This window comes from Canis lupus, chromosome 28 (assembly GCF_048164855.1).
Source record: "Canis lupus baileyi chromosome 28, mCanLup2.hap1, whole genome shotgun sequence".
Taxonomy (NCBI): Eukaryota; Metazoa; Chordata; class Mammalia; order Carnivora; family Canidae; genus Canis; species Canis lupus.
The window spans coordinates 1,159,399-1,180,035 of NC_132865.1; the positions used below are offsets into that span (position 1 = coordinate 1,159,399).

Genomic DNA, 20,637 nt, shown 5'->3' on the forward strand with positions numbered 1-20,637 from the left:
ACCTCCGGGCGCCCCGCCGGCCTCTCCTCCCGCCCTCCGCTCCCTCCCCTCCCCTCCCCTCCCCGCCCTCCCCTCCCCTCCCGGCGAGGGGCGGGAGGGGGCGTGGCGGGGCCGCAGTTGGTGTGGCTGGGACCCGGCTCCCTGCACTCGGAGTCCGCGCGGGGAGCCGGGCCCGGCCGCTGTCCAGCCGCCCCGCGCCCCGCGCCCCGCGCCCCGCGCCCCGCGCCCCCCGCGCCCGCGCCGCCGCCTCCCGCCATGGATGCGCCCCGGGTGCTGCTGTCGGCCGTGTTCCTCGTCGGCTTCCTGTGGGATCTGCCCGGCTTCCAGCAGGCTTCCATCCCCTCGTCCTCGCCGTCCGCGCAGCCGGCCGCCGCCAAGGGGACGCGGAGCCGCAGGGACGGGAGGGCGCCTCGGGACCGGGCGCCGCGGGAGCCCCTGGAGCCGGAGCCCCCGGAGCCCCAGCCCCCCGGCGGGGCCGCGCGCGCGGTGCCGCACGACTACATGCTGTCGGTCTACAGGACCCACTCCATCGCCGAGAAGCTGGGCATCAACGCCAGCCTCTTCCAGTCCTCCGGGGCGGCCAACACCATCACCAGCTTCGTGGACAGGGGCCGAGGTAAGTGGCGAGGGAGGCGCCCCACGCCCGGCCGAGCTCCGCGGCCCCCCGCGGGAGCTGCACCCGCGGACCCCTGCCCCCGACACCTCCCCTTCCTCCCCTTAAATTGTTTTTCTCAAGCCCAGTGCGGTTCCGAATGTGGCTGCAGAGTGTTTCCAGTTTGCAAGCCTCCCTTCCTCGCTTCCTTCTTTCCCTCCTTCCCTCCTCCCTCCTTCCCTCCTTCCCTCCTTCTTTCCTTTCCTTTTCCTTCCTTCCTTCCTTCCTTCCTTCCTTCCTTCCTTCCTTCCTTCCTTCCTTCCTTCCTTCTCTTGTCTTGCAGAAAGCAGCGTGGTGGCCTCTGGTCCGGTGGCCGGTGGAGGAAGCGTGGAGGGGTGGGGGGTGGCAGGCAAATGACTGGGTCTGCAGCGGGGCCGCGGGGGGACTGACGGCACCGGCCGGGGTCTCGGGTCGTGCCTGGGTCCGAGGCCTGAGCTTCGGCGGCGGGCGGGGCGCGGGGGGCACGGGGGAGCCCGGAAAGCCGCGAGCCCCCATCGGCCCGGGGAAAGCGGCGGATGCAGGTCCCGCGGGGGGAGGAACGAGTCCGCGAAGGGCGCGTGGCGGCGCCCGGCCCAGCCGGCTGCACGGGCGCTGAGCCCGGGGCTGCGCTGATGTGGGGATCGGCAGCCGGCGGGAGCCCCGCGCGCTCGGCGGTCCTTGCTCGGAGGCGGCGGCCCGGTAGTTTAAGCTCTGCTAAGGCAGCGGCAGCAAGGGCACAGGGGCAGGGGCAGGGGCAGGGGCAGGAGCAGGAGCAGAGGCAGGGGCAGGGGCAGGGGCAGGGCAGGAGCAGGGGCAGAGCTGGAGCAGGGCAGGGGTAGGAGGAGCAGAGGCAGAGGCATGGGCAGGAGCAGGGGCAGGAGCAGAAACAGGGCAGGAGCAGGGGCAGGGCAGGGGCAGGGGCTGGGGCAGGAGCAGGAGCAGGAACAGGGCAGGAGCAGGAGCAGGAGTAGGGGCAGGGCAGGAGCAGGGGCAGGGCAGGAGCAGGAGCAGGGGCAGGGGCAGGGCAGGGGCAGGGCAGGAGTAGGGGCAGGGGCAGGAATAGGGGCAGGGCAGGAGCAGGGACAGGGGCAGGGGCAGGGGCAGGAGCAGGGGCAGGAGCAGGGGCAGGGGCAGGAGCAGGGGCAGGAGCAGGGGCAGGGGCCGGAGCAGGGGCAGGGGCAGGGGCCCGAACAGGGGCAGGGCAGGGGCAGGGACAGGGGCAGGGCAGGAGCAGGAGCAGGGGCAGGGGCAGGGTAGGAGCAGGGGCAGGGGCAGGGGCAGGAGCAGGGGCAGGGGCAGGAGCAGGGGCAGGGCAGGAGCAGGAGCAGAGCAGGGGCAGGGCAGGGGCAGGAGCAGAGCAGGGGCAGGGGCAGGAGCAGAGCAGGGGCAGGGCAGGGGCAGGAGCAGGAGCAGGAGCAGAGCAGGGGCAGGGCAGGGGCAGGGGCAGGAGCAGGAGCAGAGCAGGGGCAGGGCAGGGGCAGGGGCAGGAGCAGGAGCAGAGCAGGGGCAGGGGCAGGGGCAGGGGCAGGGGCAGGGCAACTACAGGTAGCAGCTTGTCGGTACTTAGCCCATGCGGGCGCAGGGATATGCTCCTCCACCTTTCCCTGCCGGGCATCGCCGTCTCTCCTCTCCGAGCTTCTCCCGGGGCCCTGTCCCTGGTCCCCTCCCAGGGCGTGGGGTGCGTGGGTGGGTGCCCGCGGAAACGCCCGCGCCTGCTCCTGCTCCTGCCACCCGCGTTGGGCCGCGTGCTGAGCGCCTTGGGCAGGACCTCGGGCCCCCTGGTTCCCAGAAACCGAGGAGGGATCCACAGGCACCAGGAGCTCGGCCCCTCAAGGGGGGAGACAATGCGGAGGAAGGAGACCGCGAGGGGAGGGAGGAAGGGGAAGGACAGGGAAAGAGGAGGAAGGGGACGCGAAGGAAGCAAGGAGGAGGTGAAGCGCTGGAGGCAGCTGCGCAGCATCCCGGCCGGGCTGAGCGGGGCGGCTGGACCCTCCGCGCCCTGGCTTCCAGGTCCGGGAAAGCGGGGTCGCAGGGGGGCGGCTGCCCGGGCTGCTCCTGCCCCCGCGGGGGTCAGCGAGGTTCACGAGCTGCTGAAAGGTGCGGGCGGCGAATTAACGCCTGCTCTTTTATGGCGGGTTTAGGGCTACGCGAGTCACCTTGGCAGGTAGCGCGCGGGTGCGGGCCCGGCCTCCGCGCATCCCGCCCGCGCTCTCGCCGTCTCCGTCCGCCCCAGTCGCGCCCCCCAGTTAGGGACGGCCCTTCGCGCCCCTCGTGGGGACCCGGGAGGCTCAGGGAGGGTCGCCGCCGGCCGCAGGTGCCCCCTCCCCACCCGCGGGCTTGGCTCGGGACCTGGGGAGCCTGCGGGCCGCTCCTGGCGTCTGCGGAAGCCCGGGGCTCGCAGGCCGGCCTGGGGGGCTCGGGGCGCCGCAGGGAGGACGGGCCGGGGGTCCACGGGGCCCGCAGCTGGGAGGGCGCCTGGGCGCCGCCGGGTTCCCAAGGCCGTTGGTGGACGGGGAGGCCGCGCGGCTCGGGGTGAAGGAGCGCAGCCCAGGGCGGGAGGGGCGCGGAGGGGCTGTAGCGGGCCGCAGCGCCAGCCTGATGAAGGGAAAGCCTCACTTTCCCTCTCACTGATTTTGATTTGATGTGTCACCGGCGGTGACCTCGGGCTGGACCTTCCGGGGCTTGCTTAGCATCGGGCCCCTGATTGGAGTGTTTCAACTCAGCGATCTAATTGAGGGGTCATGTCATAACACATCAAACGGTGTCTAGTCTCCCGTGATGGAGGGGACCCGCCAGCCGCGCATCCCCGGCTCCCGGAGAGGACTTCCGCGCCTCTCACGTGGGGACTCTGGGCCGCCGAGCCCTCCTCTCCTCCTCCCCTCTCCATCCTTCCCCTCCCCCTCCTTCCCCTCCCCCTCCTTCCCCTCCCCCTCTGCATCCCTTCCTCCTCTCCATCCCTCCTTTCCCCCTCTCCATCCCTCCCTTCCCCCTCTCCATCCCTCCCTTCCCCTTCTCCATCCCTCTCCTCCCCCTCTCCATCCCTTCCTCTTCTCCATCCCTCCCCTCCCCTCTCCATCCCGCCCCCTCTCCATCCCTCCCCCTCTCCATCCCTCCTCCACCCCTCCCCTCCCCCTCCCCACCCGGTGGATGGCTGGGGAGGCGGGAGCCGCGGCCCGCCCACAGCTGGGCCGGGCCCGGGGACTTGGCGCCTCGCCTCGGGATGTTTAAATCGCCGTCGAGGGCGGTGGGCTGGGCCTGGCGGAGCAGGGGACCCTCAGGGGGAGGAGTCCCAAAGTCCTGGAGCTCCTGACTCACGCACAGTATTTGTAAATAGCCTTCCTCACCCGGGAGCCCCGGAACCTCAAAAGTTAGCCCTCAGGCTGGCGATTAAGAGTGGGTGAGCTGGGATAAAAATCCATCCGAAATGAACCCGGGGAGCGCTTTGGGTCTTTAAAGAGAGCCCGTTCCACCCTTGCCACCTTCTCCCCCTAACACACACCCAATAAGGAGTGTGTGTTATTGCTAGGTTTCTTTCTTTTTTTTTTAATGTTCCTCCTTTCAATTTGCTCCCCAAACATCTAGAGGTGATAATCAACAAATACTGAGCACTTACCGCGTACCAAGTACTGTGCTAAAATCTGTTACCTGAATTATTTCATTTAATTCTGACAACAACCCGTGGGGAAAGTGCTTATAATCACTGTTTTTACAGGTGAATTAAGGAAGACAAAGAGGTTAAGCGAGTGGCCTAAGGTCACCCAGAGGAATGAAGCAGGTAGCCAATTCTAGATCCCCCATGCTTAACTGTGGCACTATGTGGCTTGGGTAAGGGGTGAGGAGGTTTCTAAAGGATCATGGCAGGAAGCCGGCGTCAAAAAAAAAAAAAAAAAAAAAAAAAAAAAGGGCAAAGTTACCACTCAGTCTAATATTCTTCTGTGATTTCTTAAGCCCGAGCTTGGAGTTGGAGCGGAACTTGGGATGTGAGAGTGTGAATCAGTGCTGGGCTTTGCTTCCTCTTTGTACTCTCTGTCAAGGCACAAGCCATGCTACCCCTCATCTTCAAAAAGTCCTCCTTATCGGGTTTTCAGCACGACTTTGGATCCACAAAGATGGAAAGTGTGTGAGTGTGTGTGTGTGTGTGTGTGTGTGTGTGTCTGTGTTGGTGCTGTTATAGGATCAGAGTGGATCAGGTTGGCTATAAAGAAATTACAGTTAGCACATGATAGAACCATTAAAAGCCACTAGTACCGGAGCCCTAGGGCCCCCACCCTGGGGCCTGGGAAAGGCAGATAATTGGAACTTCTCTGAACTGAACAAGGCTGAGAGAGAGGGGGGAAGAGAAGAGAGAGACAAACCTCGGATTTTCCGTTTATGTACTGAGAAGTGCCACTTAATTCCAGCAAGAGGAACCCCTCCCCGCCTTGGTTTTGGAGGAAACCAAGATGAGTCCAGCAATACTGCGGTGAGTTCGGTATCCAGATGATTTGGAAATAACAAGATTCCTACAAAAATTCTTTTTTTTTCCTTCTGGTTATTGATGTCGTTACAATAGGCTTCTCAGAAAGGAGGCAGTCAGAACAGATAAAAACCAAGAAAACGAGATCGGGACATCCTTGAGGAACTCGACACCCTAGAAATGAATCGCTGGAAAGTTTTGCCGCTGATTGTCGGCTTCTTGGTTTACCTTCTGGGCCGTGATTATCCAGGGGCCGGGCAGGACCTTGTGGGGATAGCCGGGTGGCAGGGAGGGCATTCGAAGGGCTGCAGAGTTTCCTCGCCATCGGGGGTCGGCTGGTACAGCACATTTATGCAAAACAGCAGTTTCTGGGTGGACCTGGGCCGCAGAGTGGCATAATCGGCGCAGCAGCGCTTTTGCCCCGACCCTGTTGTCGTTGGCAAACGGAAAAATGAAATATAAGCAGGGAAGTATTTTAATGGGGACGGAGGGAATTCACAACTGTTAATTATTTGGTGACCTTGTATTCGATTTGTTTGAGTCCCTTATAAAAACACTAATGCAGACCAGACGGCCAAGTGAGGAAGCCGGCAGAAGGTTCCAATCTAGGCTTTATTTCCCCGGAAAGAGGGAGCAGCCTTGGAAGAGGATTGCGTGTGAGGGCGCGCCCGCGTGAGCTCCGGCGTGGGGTCTGCAGCGCTGTCCGGGTTCGGGATCTTCCGCAGGGCGGACTGGAAGGGCCTGGAAAAAGGCCTGGGGTGAGGGAAGGAAGCCTGAAAGCTTGTTCTTCTCTGCTGGTTGGAATGATTAAAACATTCTAGAGGCCGCAAACCACAGAGGCCTTGGCCGTTGGCTTGCTGTGAAGTATCAGTCGCTGTCACCGCGTCCCCAAGGCCCAGGGGCTGCCCTGCGAGACCCTTCCCAGGGCCGCCTGAGCAAGCAGGCTGAGCACCTAGGGCCTCGTGCAGCCAGAGTGCAGGGGGCCAGCAGTCAGGGCGAGCTTCCTCTGCAGGGGCGGCTGCTCGCAGGACGACTCCGAAGGCTTCCCGGCGCGGGGGGCGCGGGGGGCGCGGGGGGCGCTTGGGCTCCGGGAGCTGCTGGTGGGGGAGGGGATCCAAGCGCGCTCAAACAGCCTGGTCCTTTCTCCACATTAAAAAAAAAAAAAAACACCACCCCAAACCCCTAAGCCCGAGTCCCCTCTTGCGCACAACCAAGGACGACGGGCAACCTGCGAGTTTGCGCGCCCCGGGACCGCGGGGACCCCGTGCGCACCGCGCGCGCCGCAGGAGGCGCCTAAGGCTCCCCGCGCCCTCGGGGCCCGCGCGTCCTGGGAGCGGGAGCGATGCCTGCGGCGGGGGGCAGGAGAAGGGGGGGCGACGTGGGAGAGCGAGGACCGGACCGAGGGCAGTGGAGGCCTGGGCGCCTTCACAGGGGGGCGGGGGCGGGGAGGGGCGGGGCGGGGGGCGGTACCGAGAGGCGGTGGTTCCGTCCGCCGTCGGGTGTGGGACAGCCCGGGCCGCGGTGCGCTCTGGACCCGGGACGCGCCCGGTTCGCGGGAACGGGGGCCTCCGCGTCCTTTGGTTGCCCGGCACCGGCCCCTCCCCGCAGGCCCCTCCCCGCCCTCCCCCTGCCTCTCTTAAAGCCCGGGCTGTTTATTTTTAAGCTCAATGGCGGTTAAGTGGTGTCTTCTGTTTACAGGAGTTAAATAGGTCGTCGTCGGCCTAATGGGTTCCAGGGTTGCCGCTCGGTGCCTTCCAGGACAGTCCATTAGCGCTGCTGGGGGCCCGGGTCGGGGGCGCGCGGCCGGCGGGGGGGGGGGCGGGGCGCGGGGGCATGGGGGGGGGGCGCTAAGTTAGGGAGCCGGCGGGGGCGGGGGCGGCGGGCGTGCAGGAGGGGCGCGGGGTGGGGGTGCTAACTTAGGGAGCCGGCTGGGGCGGGGGGGGGGGGTGTGCAGGAGGGGTGCGGGGGGTGCTAAGTTAGGGAGCCGGCAGGGGCGGGGGCGGGGGCGGGGGGCGTGCAGGAGGGGCGCGGGGTGGGGGTGCTAACTTAGGGAGCCGGCGGGGGCGGGGGGGGGCGTGCAGGAGGGGTGCGGGGGGTGCTAACTTAGGGAGCCGGTTGGGGCTGGGACTGGGGCTGGGGGCGTGCAGGAGGGGCGCGGGGAGGGGGTGGGGCAGGGTTGCTAACTTAGGGAGCCGGCTGGGGCTGGGGCTGGGGCTGGGGCTGGGGCTGGGGCTGGGGCTGGGACGGGAGCGGGGTCGCGCGGGGTCGGAACCCAAGGCCGGTGGACGGTGGGTCGGCAGCGCCAGCGCGGCTGCCCCTTCTCTGCGGCGTCCGCCCCGAGGGCAGCCCGGGGTGAGCGGGGCCAGGCCCCACCGGCCCTTCCTCAAAGCTGAACCCCGCCGAACCCCGAGCCCCCGCAGGACCCCCGGCTGAAGCCCTCTCCTGAGCGCCTGTCCCCGGCGGGGCGGAGGCACCACTTAAGACGGGAACCCTTTCTGCGTTTGAGCCCCAAGTCCTCCGGCCACGGGCCCCGTCGTGCCCCCCCCACCGCAGGTTCTCCGCCGCCCTTCACCCCCCTGCAGCCCGCGCCCCTGGGCCCGGTGGGCTCCCAGCGACGCCCCGGCCAGGCCAGCGGTGCAGCGAGGGCGGCCCGTGCGCACCCCAGGCCTGGGCCCTGCGCGCAGTGACCTTCGGAGGACATGGGGCGGACGGGGGGGGGGGGGTCGGGGCGAGGGGGGGGAGGTGCTGTGCGGCAGTGCTGCGGCTTCCTGGGATCTCATCCGCAGGGATGTCAAATTAAGATCTTGGAAGCCCAGGGGGAGACTGCCCTGAAGACACCCGGTGGGCTGCTCTTGATCGCAGGCTCCTGATCTGCTCTCGGGGTTGGCGCCTCTTGGACCCCACTTTACAAAGGGATCCATTTCATTGTAGAGAAACACAAGAGTCTCCTGGGAGTCCTGCTGGGGTGGAGGTGCCCAGGGCCCAGGGGAGAGGGCTGGCCGCGCTTTCCTGCCAGACCGGGCCTCGCACTGCTGAGGCTCAGGCCGTGCGGGGCTTCCGAAAGTGAGTTCAGGCAGGTGGCATCTGGGGTTCACCTTCCCACCCCTCCCACCCTCCCTCGTTTGCCTCTGGCTGGGCCAGAGCTTGGTGTGCAAAGGCTGGGATTTCTCTGTGGGATCCGGGCCAGCCACCAGCACACGGAGACATCCGCCAGGCTCGGAAGAGAGACCACAAACACCTCCCCAGATTCTGTGGAGGACCGGCTCGGGCCTCTCGGACCCTTGAAAGGCGGAAGGAAGCTGAGCAATGTGGGGTCCGGCATTGGAGAGAGCACGGGGAAGCCGGGAGCTCTAGAGAGACACTGGGCAGGGGAGCGTGTGGCAAGGACGCACAGCCAGCAGCCGCACACTGGGCTGCCTCAGGCGACTTGCTCTGGGTCTGGGCGCTGCACTCAGCCTGAGGGGCCCATCTCCTTGCCAAATATACCTGGCCCTTTGCCACGTCACCCTCACCCCCACCCCAGACTGGCTCTGTGGACAGACTGTGCCCCCAAGAGGGCTCCACGGCGGGAGGTGCGGAGTAGGGCAAGGAGACTAACCCCCAGGCCTCTCAGGGCTGCCTCTGCCCAGCCAGGGAGCCAAATGGATTAGTATATGGGCTAGCGCTGGCCTCGAGCCCCGCAGAAGAGAGAACCTGCCAGGAGGGACCTATCCTTGACGAGGTTCTGGCTACAGGCTGGTGTTCATGTGGGAGCGGTGAGAGACCTCAGCAGTGGATGACATATGACATAGGGGCACCGGGAAGGATCAGTGGGACAGTGGGGAGCCCACAACCCCCTGGGCCTCGGCCTTCCCTGGACCCCAGATGAAGAGGAACTGGGAGTCCTCGCTCCTTTCTTTAACCCCTCAGCCAGCACCTTTCCTTTGCTGGCTTCTGGAGACCCTCCAGGAATAACTGGACTGCATCTCCTCAGAGAAGGCCAAGAGGAGACAGGTGCATCCTCTGCCTCCTTGGATGTGGGGGTTACAGTAACGTCGCCGCACTCATCAGGTGCCTCTGTGCCAGGTGCAACGGCCCGGGGTGCCTGGACTCCCACCTTTCCAGTGACTCTGCAACGTGGGGGACGGTTCTCCCGTTTTACAGATGAGGCATGTGAGGCTGGGAGGGGTGATGTGGCCGAGAGTTTCCGGGGTCACCCAGCCAGTGAGCCGCAGGTCGGAATTCAGATCCACGTCTCTTAGACTCTAGATTCCTGTGCTGATTCCACGTTGTCAGCAGTAACCCATATTTGCACAGGTCTTCAGACAAACGTCTTTCCTACTCTGCCTCTCACTTGCTACCCCTCCCCCAGTGACTCTGAGCTGGTGTGATCCTCATTTTGTAGATGGGAGAATTGTTTCCCTGTGGGTTCTCTTTCAAAATTGAGCATCCCTTGAGTTCTGCTGTCTGGGAAGTGATTTGCCTCTAGGAGACCAGACACTGACTCCCTGCCCCAAGCACGGGCTGCGCGGAAGACAGGAGCCTTCTCTGGCTTTTCACCAGAGCTCAGGGCCTAGGCCGGCCAGGGTGGTGGCACAGGTGCTGGGGCCAGACCGCCACGCCTGCCTCTGAGCGTCTTGGGCCGGGCGCTATCTAGCAACCTGTATTTTGAGTTTTCTGGTCCACAACGGGAGCATAGCAGTGATATCTTTTTCTTCTCTATACTTAGTTTTGAGGTTTAAATGAGTTATGGGAGTTTAGATCACGCACAGCAAATGGCACTCGCTGCACCAGTGTCTGCCAGTACGGTTTTTATTCTGGCTGGTGAAGCCAGAGCTCCCTGGAGACGGGGAGTCGTGAGGCTTGCCTCCTGGATCCGCCCCACAGAGGATGCTTAGTGAGCGCAGCAGCCTGCAGCGGAGGCAGCGGCTGGCCTCGGGGCAAGAACACGAGGGGATGCTCAGGTTATCATTGTGTCTCCGGAGAGAGTAATTGTTGGGGAGCAAATTACTCAGAGCCCTTCACCCCAGGAGAGAGGGTTGGTGGCTCCTTTTTTACGCGTCCTGAACACCTGACTCTATGTCCAGCCTCGGGGCGGTGCTGAAGCTCAGTGACTCCAAATCGAGCCGTGAAACCCCTGCGTTGAGGTCTTCTTCCTTCTAGTAAGGGGGAAAAGAGATCCTGGGGGAACCCGATTGGCCTGGAGTTGATGGCATTGGTGATGAATGTGTGTCGCGTGTCCTCTGCACCACCGCAAGTCAGAGCCTTGGAAGAGGGCGTGACCGCAGGGGGGGTGCGGGCGGGAACTAAGCCCTTCAGATCAGGTCCTTCGCTAGTCCCAGACGGTGGGAGGTGAAGGTAGCTCGCAGAACCCCAGGTGCCCCAGCTGTAAACCGGTGTGACGGTGGAAGGTGCCGATTCAGGGACCGGGCCCATCAAAGCCCTGCCCGGGCTTGGCACTCAGGTGTGCTCAGGTGCGCCCAGGTGCACCCAGGTGTGTCCAGGTGCGCTCAGGTGCGCCCGGAAGCGGCCAGTGCGTCTGTGGGCTCAAAAATGGGGGTGAGGTGGGGGAGGGGTGTAACTGCAGAGACGTCTGGGGGTTTCTTTGCACAGGTGGGCAACAGCCCGGTGGCTCCTGTCCCCGCTCCGAGGGAAGCGGGCAAGCCCACCGGGGTCTGGGCCCTCTGAGCCGCCCTGGCCGTGGGATCGCCTTCAGAGGACGCAGGGCAGGGGTGGGCGTCAGCAAGAATCCAGAGGATGGGACCCCGAAGCGCAGGGACGAGCTCTCTGGGGGAGGAGGCATCACGGGGACACCTCCCGCATCGCGCGGGGACACCTCCGGCGGCGGCCAGTGACAGAAAATCCTGCCAGGGCTCTCAAGAGGGACCTCAAGCAGTGCACAGATCTGGGGGAAAATGCAGGGCGGGCCCTTCTTGCCCCAAACCAAATTGTTGGCGGGTTTTCGGAAACCCTCGACGGGTGGCCCAGAGAAGCTGGTCCCAGAGCCCTGGGGGCCCTGGAGGCACATCTCCCACCGCAGCTGCACGTCCCTGGCTGCGGCGCCCTCCTGGGGCTCAGGTTCTGGGGTGTCGGGGCCTGGGGTCTGGTGCGCTGAGCATCCTTCCCTTTCCCACCTGCTGTTTGAGTCTTAGCTTCCTCCAGCCAGGGCTGAGGCTGCCCCCACACTGCAGACTGTGCCTTTCTAGGACAGTTTTCTCATTTAAAAAGGGTGTTATGGTCCCTGCCTTGCAGGTAGTTCTTCTGTGTCCTCATTTGTTTCCTTTTAAAGTTGTTTATGGAATTCCCCGTGGACGTGCGTGTTTGAGGTGTCCTCACCTCAGCGTTTGACCGGCTTGCCCTTAATTCAAAAAAGGCTGACCTATTTATTATAGAGACTTTCCTTCAAATACACGGATGGTTTGTTCCTTCCTTGGTCTCTTCTCCCCTTCCTCCCTCCATGCAGCCACCTGGGAACATGGGTAAGTGCAAGTCCAGCGATTGTAACTGGAAAGGTTTGTGTGTCTCAGACCCACAAACACTGAGTTCGCCGGGCTTGAGCCGAGGTCTGTGCAAATTCAAAGCAAAATATAAAGCTCCCATGATTTATTACTGATTGATTTCGATTTAAAGGCCTAAAGCTTAGGATGCACTTCTGAGTTGTAAAAAAGTGCCACAAACAGAATGAAAGGTGCTTGTTTTTGGTGAGGGGGATGGGAGAGAGCGTCATTTGATGATATCAGCCCTCACTTAGGCAGGCCTTCCCGGGAGAGGAGGCTTGTGGGAGGGCGTGTGAAGGGCTGGCTTCCTACCCACAGGCGTTTGGGCCGTGGCAGCAGGGCCGGCTCCGAGATGCCAGTCTGCAGCCCGAGTGTCTTCAGGGTCACAGGGGACGGCGGTGTGTGCACTCCCCGGGTCGGATGCCTCCTCTGGGCTATTTCTGTGATGCATGGCTCCAGAGCAGGTCCGGGCAGGTGGGGAATGTGGTCTGTAGGAGAGCCGCCCAGAGTAGCCACCTTCTTGGACCCTCTGTTAAGGGGTTAGAGGTTCTGGAGACCCAGTGAGAGGACATGTGGCTGAAAGAGTAAAAAAAAAGAAAATGTGGGGGTGGCTGTTGAGGTGGGGGAGCAAAAAGGAGCTAGACTTGGCTCTGGTGAGTACCACCTTAGACCCTGCCCTGGGTGCTGTGCTTTGGAGGACCCGGTTTTGCTCCACCCCCAGTGGTGCCCATCCACAGGGTGGGGAATCTGAAGAGCCAAGGGGACCTGCTCATCTACACGAGTGGTTCTTAAAGTGGGATCCCAGACCAGCAGAATCAACGTGACCTGGGAACTGAAGACAAATGCAAATTCTGGCCTCCACAACAACCCCTGGGGCTTGGGAGAATTTCCATTTCTAACAAGTATGATGCTGGTGGTGCAGACTTCGGAACCCCTACAGGTTTAGTGGCCCAGAGAGCCCCTGCTCTACTGAGGTACCCACACCGTAGAGCTCTTGCCCCCATAGTCCAGAGCCCCCTTCCAGGGCCCGGGCAGCTGCTTCATTGGGTCTGTCCTCCTGGGAGTGTGTCCACACCACTGACACATGCCTGGGAAGCTTGGCCCTGTGAGCAGGGGTGTCCACAGTCATGCGGGTGAAGCCACTCAAACTGGATCGGAGCTGGTGCAGGAAGAGAAGGGAGCAGGTTGCGGTCTGAGTCCTCCCTTGAGCCCCGCAAAGATAGAGCTGGTGCTCTCGCTAGAGAGAGCGGCAGAAAGCCCAGGGCTGCTGGAGCAGTAGAGCCCCCTTTACAGACGCTTTCCTCTGTTTTGACCGTTCTTGAGGACTGGAGAAATGTGACTCAGCGGTGGAGACTAGCTGTCCTTAGCCCACACTTAAAAAGAGAGAGAGAGAGAGAGAGAGAAAAGATTTCTCTCCATGTCTCATGAGAGAGAAATCATTAGCCTCTACATCTCCCATCTACACCCTCCAGCCAGTGACCAAGTGTCTCAAGAGTCATGTAAGCAGAGGTGGCAGCGATGTCCCTAGGGAGTCCATGTCTCAATCCCAGCAAGCCCTGCAAATACAGTTTGGACGGGACCCCCCACCCCTTATGCCCCAGCCATTCCCGGTTGGTTGCTCCCGAGCTCTGGTGCCCGCGCTCTAATGGAGAGACACGGGGCAGCGGGGCTCAGGGGCTAAATGCTCCCACTCTGGAGTTAGGTGGCTTTGAGTTTGGATCTCGGCTCTACCACTTATTAGCTGCCAGACGTTGGTCGTTAACTTAGTTTCTGCAAACCTTGGCTCTCCCACCTGTAAAATGGGAGCCACAGCAGTATGTGCCTTGCAGGACTGGTCTGTGCTTGTGGATAAAGTCAGGATGAAAGAGACAGAGACGTCAGCCCTCACGACGACGTGTAGCTGGTGCAGCGAATGCCTTCGGTTTGTCCCTCTCATCACATCCTCAGTTTGGAGAGAGAGAAATATGAGAGGCCAGAAAGCGAAGCCTCAGGCACTAGGTCCAGAGATCTGGGTGGTGGCTGAGGGTTGTCAGACGCAGGTTTCTTTAAAGGAGGAGAAGAAAGTGTGCTGAGTTCCCACTGATTTTAATGTGACCCTGGTCGGTTTGAAGGTCTTGGCTTCCATAAATCAACCGCCTCCAGCAGCTTTTCCCTCTTCACCTCTCTAACCCTTCCCACAGCTCCGTCTCAGGTTGGGACATGTGCCTTAGAGGGAGGTAGCCGGCCCTGCCGTCGGCCCAGAGTGGGGTCTGGGTGTGGCTGAGGCTCCAGGTCCCGAGCCCTGGGGCTGCATCTGGACGTGCAGGGAGGGTCCGACCCGGGGACCCAGTGACACTTTTACTATTGAAATCGAACCAAACTTTACTAGCTTCTGGGGAAAGCTTGGGGGGCTTTGGGGATTTTTGTATTTGCTGGGTTGTAAATATTTTATGAGAAGGCAGCCCAGGAAAATCTGCTTAGCTTTCCGCCTTGCATATTGAAGTGGGGTTGGCTTCATGCACAAATGCGTCAAAAAAGAAGTCAAGTTTCGCCTTGGTCCCAAAGAATTCCTCTTGGATTTTAAAAGCCTGTTATTTTATTTCCCCGCAACACCTCCCCCATCACATGCCCTAAATTTCTTTTTTCTTATTTGTGACTGAAAAACTCATCTTCACGATTAGTTCCAAAGCAAGAAGATTTCAAGTTGGGTGAGCGTGTGGAGGGGGGAAGGTCACTGTGTGTGTTTGGTTGAGGTTTTCTCCTAACTGATGTGTTCCTCATCGGCTGCAGGATCTTCTCAATGGATGGATGCCTGGTGTGTGTGTGTTCATTTGCTGCCCCCCACCCCCCCCCCCCCCAATTTCTGAAAGCTTCATTGCTCTTTTGTTTGTTGTTAAAATGGTTGGTGACTTTGAAAAAGCCAGCGAGCGAGCCTTCACACAGCAGATCTTCATTCTGTCCTCTCTGTGCGGGGCCTAAATCCTTCAGCAGAGTGTCTAATGGGCGGACACTTGGACACCCCAGAGCGGTGGTCTAGGAGGGCTGCATCTTCAAATCCTCTCCGACCTTGAAAACCAAGAGCACAACAAAACTAGCGAAAACCCAGTGCCTGGGCTCTGTCCTCAGATATTTCTGCAAGTGGCTAAGGCCAGCCCTGGCCCGAGTAGATGGTTTTAAGGGGCCCCCAGAGTGAGAATAGCTTATGGAGCAGCAGCTGGACCCCCGCCCTGGACGCGACAGGGCCGGGGCCACGGTGGCTGCGTGGGCGCGGGGAGCCCCTCCGCCGGGGCCGTGCTGGTGGCCCAGGGAGGCTACTTGAGGTCAGGGTGGTCGCAGAGGGCCCCCCGGAGGAGGTGACATCCCAACCGGGGCGCGCGTGTGAGCGGAGCCTGCAGCCAAGGGCGGTCGGGGAAGCGCGCCGGGCTCAGGGCCACAAAGGGCACATTAGCGGTGACGCGGGCTCCTGGGGGAAGACCCGGGAGGCCGCGCCCCTGCCCAGGCAGCCTCCGACTTCCTACCGGGAGCCCCGCCGCAGGGGAGGGGGCCGCGGGGTGCCCCCAGCTGCGCACGTCTGGGCGGGGGAGGGGGCGCTGAGGGGGAGCCCAGCAGGACCCCCGCCCCCGGGCTGCCCGCCCCCTCCCGCCCCCTCGCTCCCCAGGGCGGGGCGGCCTCGGTGCACCCTCCAGCAGAACCCCCGCCCCCTCCCCCTGCTCCAGGCGGCCTCGATGCACTCCCCAGCAGGACCTGCCCCCCAACCCCGCTCCTTCCCCCCCTGCTCCAGGGTGGCCTCGAATTATCCCCAGCAGGACCCTGGGGCGGGGGGGAGCCCATCTCCGCTCCCTCTCCCCGCTCCCTCCTCCCCTGCTCCAGGGCAGCCTTGATGCACCCCCAGCAGAAGTCCCCTCCTGCTCCCCCCACCCCCGCCCCCCTGCTCCTGGGGCGGCCTCCATGCACCCGCAGCAGGACCCCCCTGTCCCCCCGCCGCCCTCTGCTCCCGGGGCGGTCGCGATGCACCCCCAGCAGGACTCCCCGCCCTCCCCCCCCCCCCCCGCGGCCTCAGTGCACTCCCCCCTGCCCCGGGACGGCCTCCATGCACCCCCAGCAGGACACCCCCATCCCCCTCCCTCCTCCGGGCCATCTCAGTGCACCTTCCAGCAGGACTCCCGCCTGCCCCCTCCCCCGCCCCCTGCCCTTGGGGCTGTCTCGATTTACCCTACAGCAGGACCTCCCCCCCCCCCCCCCCCGCCCGCCCCCTGCTCCCGGACTCCCCGCCCACCCCCGGGCGGCCTCGGTGCACCCCCTCCCCGCCCCCTGCACCCGGGCGGCCTCGGTGCACCCCCTCCCCGCCCCCTCCCCGGGCGGCCTCGGTGCACCCCCTCCCCGCCCCCTGCACCCGGGCGGCCTCGGTGCACCCCCTCCCCGCCCCCTGCACCCGGGCGGCCTCGGTGCGCCCCCTCCCCGGGCGGCCTCGGTGCACCCCCTCCCCGCCCCCTGCACCCGGGCGGCCTCGGTGCACCCCCTCCCCGCCCCCTGCACCCCGGGGCGGCCTCGGTGCACCCCCTCCCCGCCCCCTGCACCCGGGCGGCCTCGGTGCACCCCCGTCCCCGCCCCCTGCACCCGGGCGGCCTCGGTGCACCCCCGTCCCCGCCCCCTGCACCCGGGCGGCCTCGGTGCACCCCCTCCCCGCCCCCTCCCCGGGCGGCCTCGGTGCTCCCCCTCCCCGCCCCCTGCACCCGGGCGGCCTCGGTGCACCCCCTCCCCGCCCCCTGCACCCCGGGGCGGCCTCGGTGCACCCCCTCCCCGCCCCCTGCACCCGGGCGGCCTCGGTGCACCCCCTCCCCGCCCCCTGCACCCGGGGCCTCGGTGCACCCCCTCCCCGCCCCCTCCCCGGGCGGCCTCGGTGCACCCCCTCCCCGCCCCCTCCCCGGGCGGCCTCGGTGCACCCCCTCCCCGCCCCCTGCACCCGGGCGGCCTCGGTGCACCCCCTCCCCGCCCCCTGCACCCGGGCGGCCTCGGTGCACCCCCTCCCCGCCCCCTCCCCGGGCGGCCTCGGTGCTCCCCCTCCCCGCCCCCTGCACCCGGGCGGCCTCGGTGCACCCCCTCCCCGCCCCCTGCACCCCGGGGCGGCCTCGGTGCACCCCCTCCCCGCCCCCTGCACCCGGGCGGCCTCGGTGCACCCCCTCCCCGCCCCCTGCACCCGGGGCCTCGGTGCACCCCCTCCCCGCCCCCTCCCCGGGCGGCCTCGGTGCACCCCCTCCCCGCCCCCTCCCCGGGCGGCCTCGGTGCACCCCCTCCCCGCCCCCTGCACCCGGGCGGCCTCGGTGCACCCCCTCCCCGCCCCCTGCACCCGGGCGGCCTCGGTGCACCCCCTCCCCGCCCCCTGCACCCGGGCGGCCTCGGTGCACCCCCGTTCCCCCCCCCCCCCCCCGGGCGGCCGCGCATCCCCGGCTCGCGTCCCCGCGGGGCGAGGCTGACTGCGGCCCTTGTGTCTCGGCAGACGCCGCCGCGCGCGCCCCGCTGCGGAGGCAGGAGTACGTGTTCGACGTGTCGGCGCTGCCGGAGCGCGAGGAGCTGGTGGGCGCCGAGCTGAGGCTGTTCCGCCGCGCGCCGCCCCCGCCCCGGGGCCCGCCGCGGCCGCTGCGCCTGCAGCTGTCGCCCTGCCTGTCGCCGCGGCTGCTGGGCGCGCGGACCCTGTCCCCGCAGGGGCCGCCGCGGGCCGGCTGGGAGGTGTTCGACGTGCGGCCCGGCCTGCGCCCGCCGCCGCGGGGCCCACTGTGCCTGGAGCTGCGCGCCGCCTGGGCCGGGGCGGGGGCGGGGGCCGGGGCGGGGGCCGGGGCGGGGGCCGGGGCCGGGGCCGGGGCCGGGGCGCGGGGGCCGGGGCCGGGGCCGGACCTGCGGAGCCTGGGCTTCGGCCGGGGGGCGCGGCGGCCGCAGGAGCGCGCGCTGCTCGTCGTGTTCTCGCGCTCGCGGCGCCGCAGCCTGTTGGCCGAGGCGCGGGGGCGGCCGGGCGGGGGGCGGGCGCCTGCCCCGGGGACCCCGCTGGCCGCGCCCTGGCCGCCCCCGCCCGGCCGCCGGCGGCGCACGGCCCTCGCCAGCCGGCACGGCAAGCGGCACGGCAAGAAGTCGAGGCTGCGCTGCGGCAAGAAGCCCCTGCACGTGAACTTCAAGGAGCTGGGCTGGGACGACTGGATCATCGCGCCGCTGGAGTACGAGGCCTTCCACTGCGAGGGCGTGTGCGACTTCCCGCTGCGCTCGCACCTGGAGCCCACCAACCACGCCATCATCCAGACGCTCATGAACTCCATGGACCCCGGCTCCACGCCGCCCAGCTGCTGCGTGCCCACCAGGCTCACCCCCATCAGCATCCTGTACATCGACGCGGGCAACAACGTGGTCTACAAGCAGTACGAGGACATGGTGGTGGAGTCCTGCGGCTGCAGGTAGCGGCGACGCCCGGGCGCAGCGTGGGGAGCGGACGCACCGACGGACGGACGGACGGACGGACGGACGCGGGGACGGGCGGCGGGGGGGGGGGGGAGGCCCAGCGCGCCCCCCTCCGGGGCCCTCCCACCTGCCGGCCCAGAGGGAGATGCGGACTTTCACACCTTGCCTGGCCACGCTGGAAGAAAACGAGCCCGAGGAGGATTGCCTTAGGGTTTTTTTCCCTCCCCCTTATTGCTGTGGCCTTGGATTTTCTTGTGCGCCTCGCTCGCTCTCGCAGGTTTTGATAGGAGGTGCGGGGCGGAGAGACGCCTACCTGGCTCTCCACCGCCCCCACGGACTGGAGAATGTGTAGCTCAAGAAGAGAAACAGTGTGGGATGAAGGATCACCCCCCTCCACCCCCACCAGCACCCCCTCCACCCCCACCTCCACCAGCACGTCCTGGTGTGATTGCTTCCTGCCCCAGTGAAGAAGGTGGGGGGTCTTCTCTGGCCCTCACAGGGCCTGTGCCTTGCAAGCTCCCAAACCCAGAGTGTCCACCTAGAGGAACTGGCCCCAGCCCTAGGGAACCAGGGAAGGCCCTGCCCGTAGGGGACCTTGCTCGGATCCCGGCCTCTCCCACTGCGGGGATGGCAGCCCACATCTCACTCAAGGAGGCTCAGGTCGCTGCCTTTACTGTTGCTCTTTCTGGTAGGGGAAAGGGGAACTGGAATGGATGGAATGACAAGAATGAGTCCAAATGGAACCCCCTGAAGGATAATGAGAAACCACAAGGCCTGCCTCCAACGGGCTGACACTGAGGGGTGTTAACCAGGCTGGAGGTAACCCAGGAAAAGCCCTTTTGCGGTGTCTGTTTCTAATTGATATCTTTGAACAGAACTTGTCAAAATTCAGACATCCCCTTTTAAAGGGAAGGTGATCTTCCAGCTAAACAGAAAGTCAGCAGGGCTGGGAAGCCGTGTAACTAAGGTAAGAGGTGCAGAGGACGGGGAACGGGCCAGGAAGCAGAGGGTGAAGTCAGGAGGAGAGACGCTGGGCCCCTCGGAAGGAAGGAAGGACGGATGGACAGACAGACAGGGAGACAGGGCAGGCCAGAAGCAGGGAAGAGAAGGACGAAAGGGGACTCAGCTCCCTGTGCCCAGAGATTTCTTTAGAATCTGTGTTCCCTCCTCTCTCTGGAACATTCCTGAAAGATTACCAGCCAGCAATAGCCCAGGGCTCCCCCAAAAGAATTGTTTCAGATTGTAATTACCAGTTAGGCAATGTTTTTAAAACTTAGTAATGAGAAACTGTGAAAAGAGCAAAGTGTTACATTGAGCTTGGGGTGGGGGACGGGGGAGGGACAGTGAGGAAGGAGGCAGGGGTGGAATTATTCGTCTTTCAGAAGGAAGCCGGAGAGAGCAGCGCCACGCCATCTAGATACCCATTCCCAGGCTGTCAGACACAGGACCTTTCCCCAGCCTGCACCAGTATTATCTTGCAGACATTGCCCGTAAGCAGGCCCTTTGCAGAGTTAGTTTCCTTCTCAGCTTTGACCATGAAATGGTTTAAACAAGGGAACCAACCATTAAAAAAAAAAAAAAGTCTTTGTTTTTCCTAAGTGGTTTTGCTCTCTCTCAATCTAAACCTGTTGCTGGTTTGGTACAGAGAACTACAAACTGTCCAAGAAAGGGTGAGAATGATAAGAAATGCTAATATAAAATGCTAAGTAAAAAAGAGAAAAAAAAAAAAAGACTTGGCCAGGAGAAATAATTTAAAATGCACATTTGCTTTGGATGCACTGTTGTTCTGTTAAGGCTGTATATATTTGTTTATTTAAGGTGACTGAAAGTGCAAAGAGGAAGTGGACAGCATGCAATTCATCTTAATGTACAAACGTTATATGCACTCAAATGTTATAATTTCTAATATTTTTAAAGTTTATATTCGAGTTGTACAAAGTTAAGCATTAATCAGATATTTCATTCTTTCATAATGTTATCATTTTCTTAAATATTATTACAAAATTTTAAGTCTGTCTAATGGAGAGTTTTTTTTAAACTGTCTACCTCACTATAATACAAGTATTTACAACACTAAAGTTACCAGAGGTCGATTTTATATTCAAACATTTTTTTTTTTACAATACACTTTTCCTGGATGATACTCAATCTAATACTGTATTATTAAACTCATTTCCCCCCTTAACAACTCGGCCTGGTTTATGTGGATCTGTTTAGAAAAATCCTTTTCTCGAGGAATTACTGTCTATGGTGTTTTGGTCCAGTATGGGACGGGACGTCCGCAAGGGCACTGATTACTTAGATGTGCATCACTTAGAGCATTGCACTTTTTCTTCCTAACTCTTCCACGAGTCTTCATGAAATTTTCACTCCCCGGAATAAAGCCAAATCCTTGTCAACCGGTAGAGCAGCGTTCATAAGCCGTAACTCGTTCCAGCATATCAAGACCCCAAATAAGAGTTGGATTATTTCCGGGCGCCTTGGATGTTGAAGAGAAGCTGTCAGTCACTTGAGGCAACCGAGGCGCCAGGGACTGCCGTCCACGTGGATGGCACGGGCCCGCGGAAGAGAGGCGCTGTGTCTCTGACCGTGGGCTCCCGCAGATGAGACTGCGCTCGCCGTCCACGCCCGAGCCCTCCCGCGTGGCAGGT

The 20,637-nt window shown here is 63.4% G+C and overlaps 1 protein-coding gene across 1 annotated transcript; it reads left to right on the forward strand.

The window, feature by feature from the left end:
* The first annotated feature begins 215 nt into the window (after positions 1-215).
* On the forward strand, positions 216-20,160 carry GDF6 (growth differentiation factor 6). Its single transcript, XM_072803840.1, has 2 exons — positions 216-616; positions 17,040-20,160. The coding sequence occupies exons 1-2, from the start codon at positions 256-258 to the stop codon at positions 17,984-17,986; spliced, it is 1,308 nt and encodes a 435-aa protein (XP_072659941.1). The 5' UTR covers positions 216-255; the 3' UTR covers positions 17,987-20,160.
* The last annotated feature ends 477 nt before the right edge of the window (positions 20,161-20,637 follow it).

Coding starts and splice junctions, on each gene's coding strand:
- GDF6 (XM_072803840.1), top strand. CDS start 256: ATGGATGCGCCCCGGGTGCTGCTGTCGGCCGTGTTCCTCGTCGGCTTC. Junction 617..17,039: donor CTTCGTGGACAGGGGCCGAG/GTAAGTGGCGAG, acceptor GTGTCTCGGCAG/ACGCCGCCGCGCGCGCCCCG.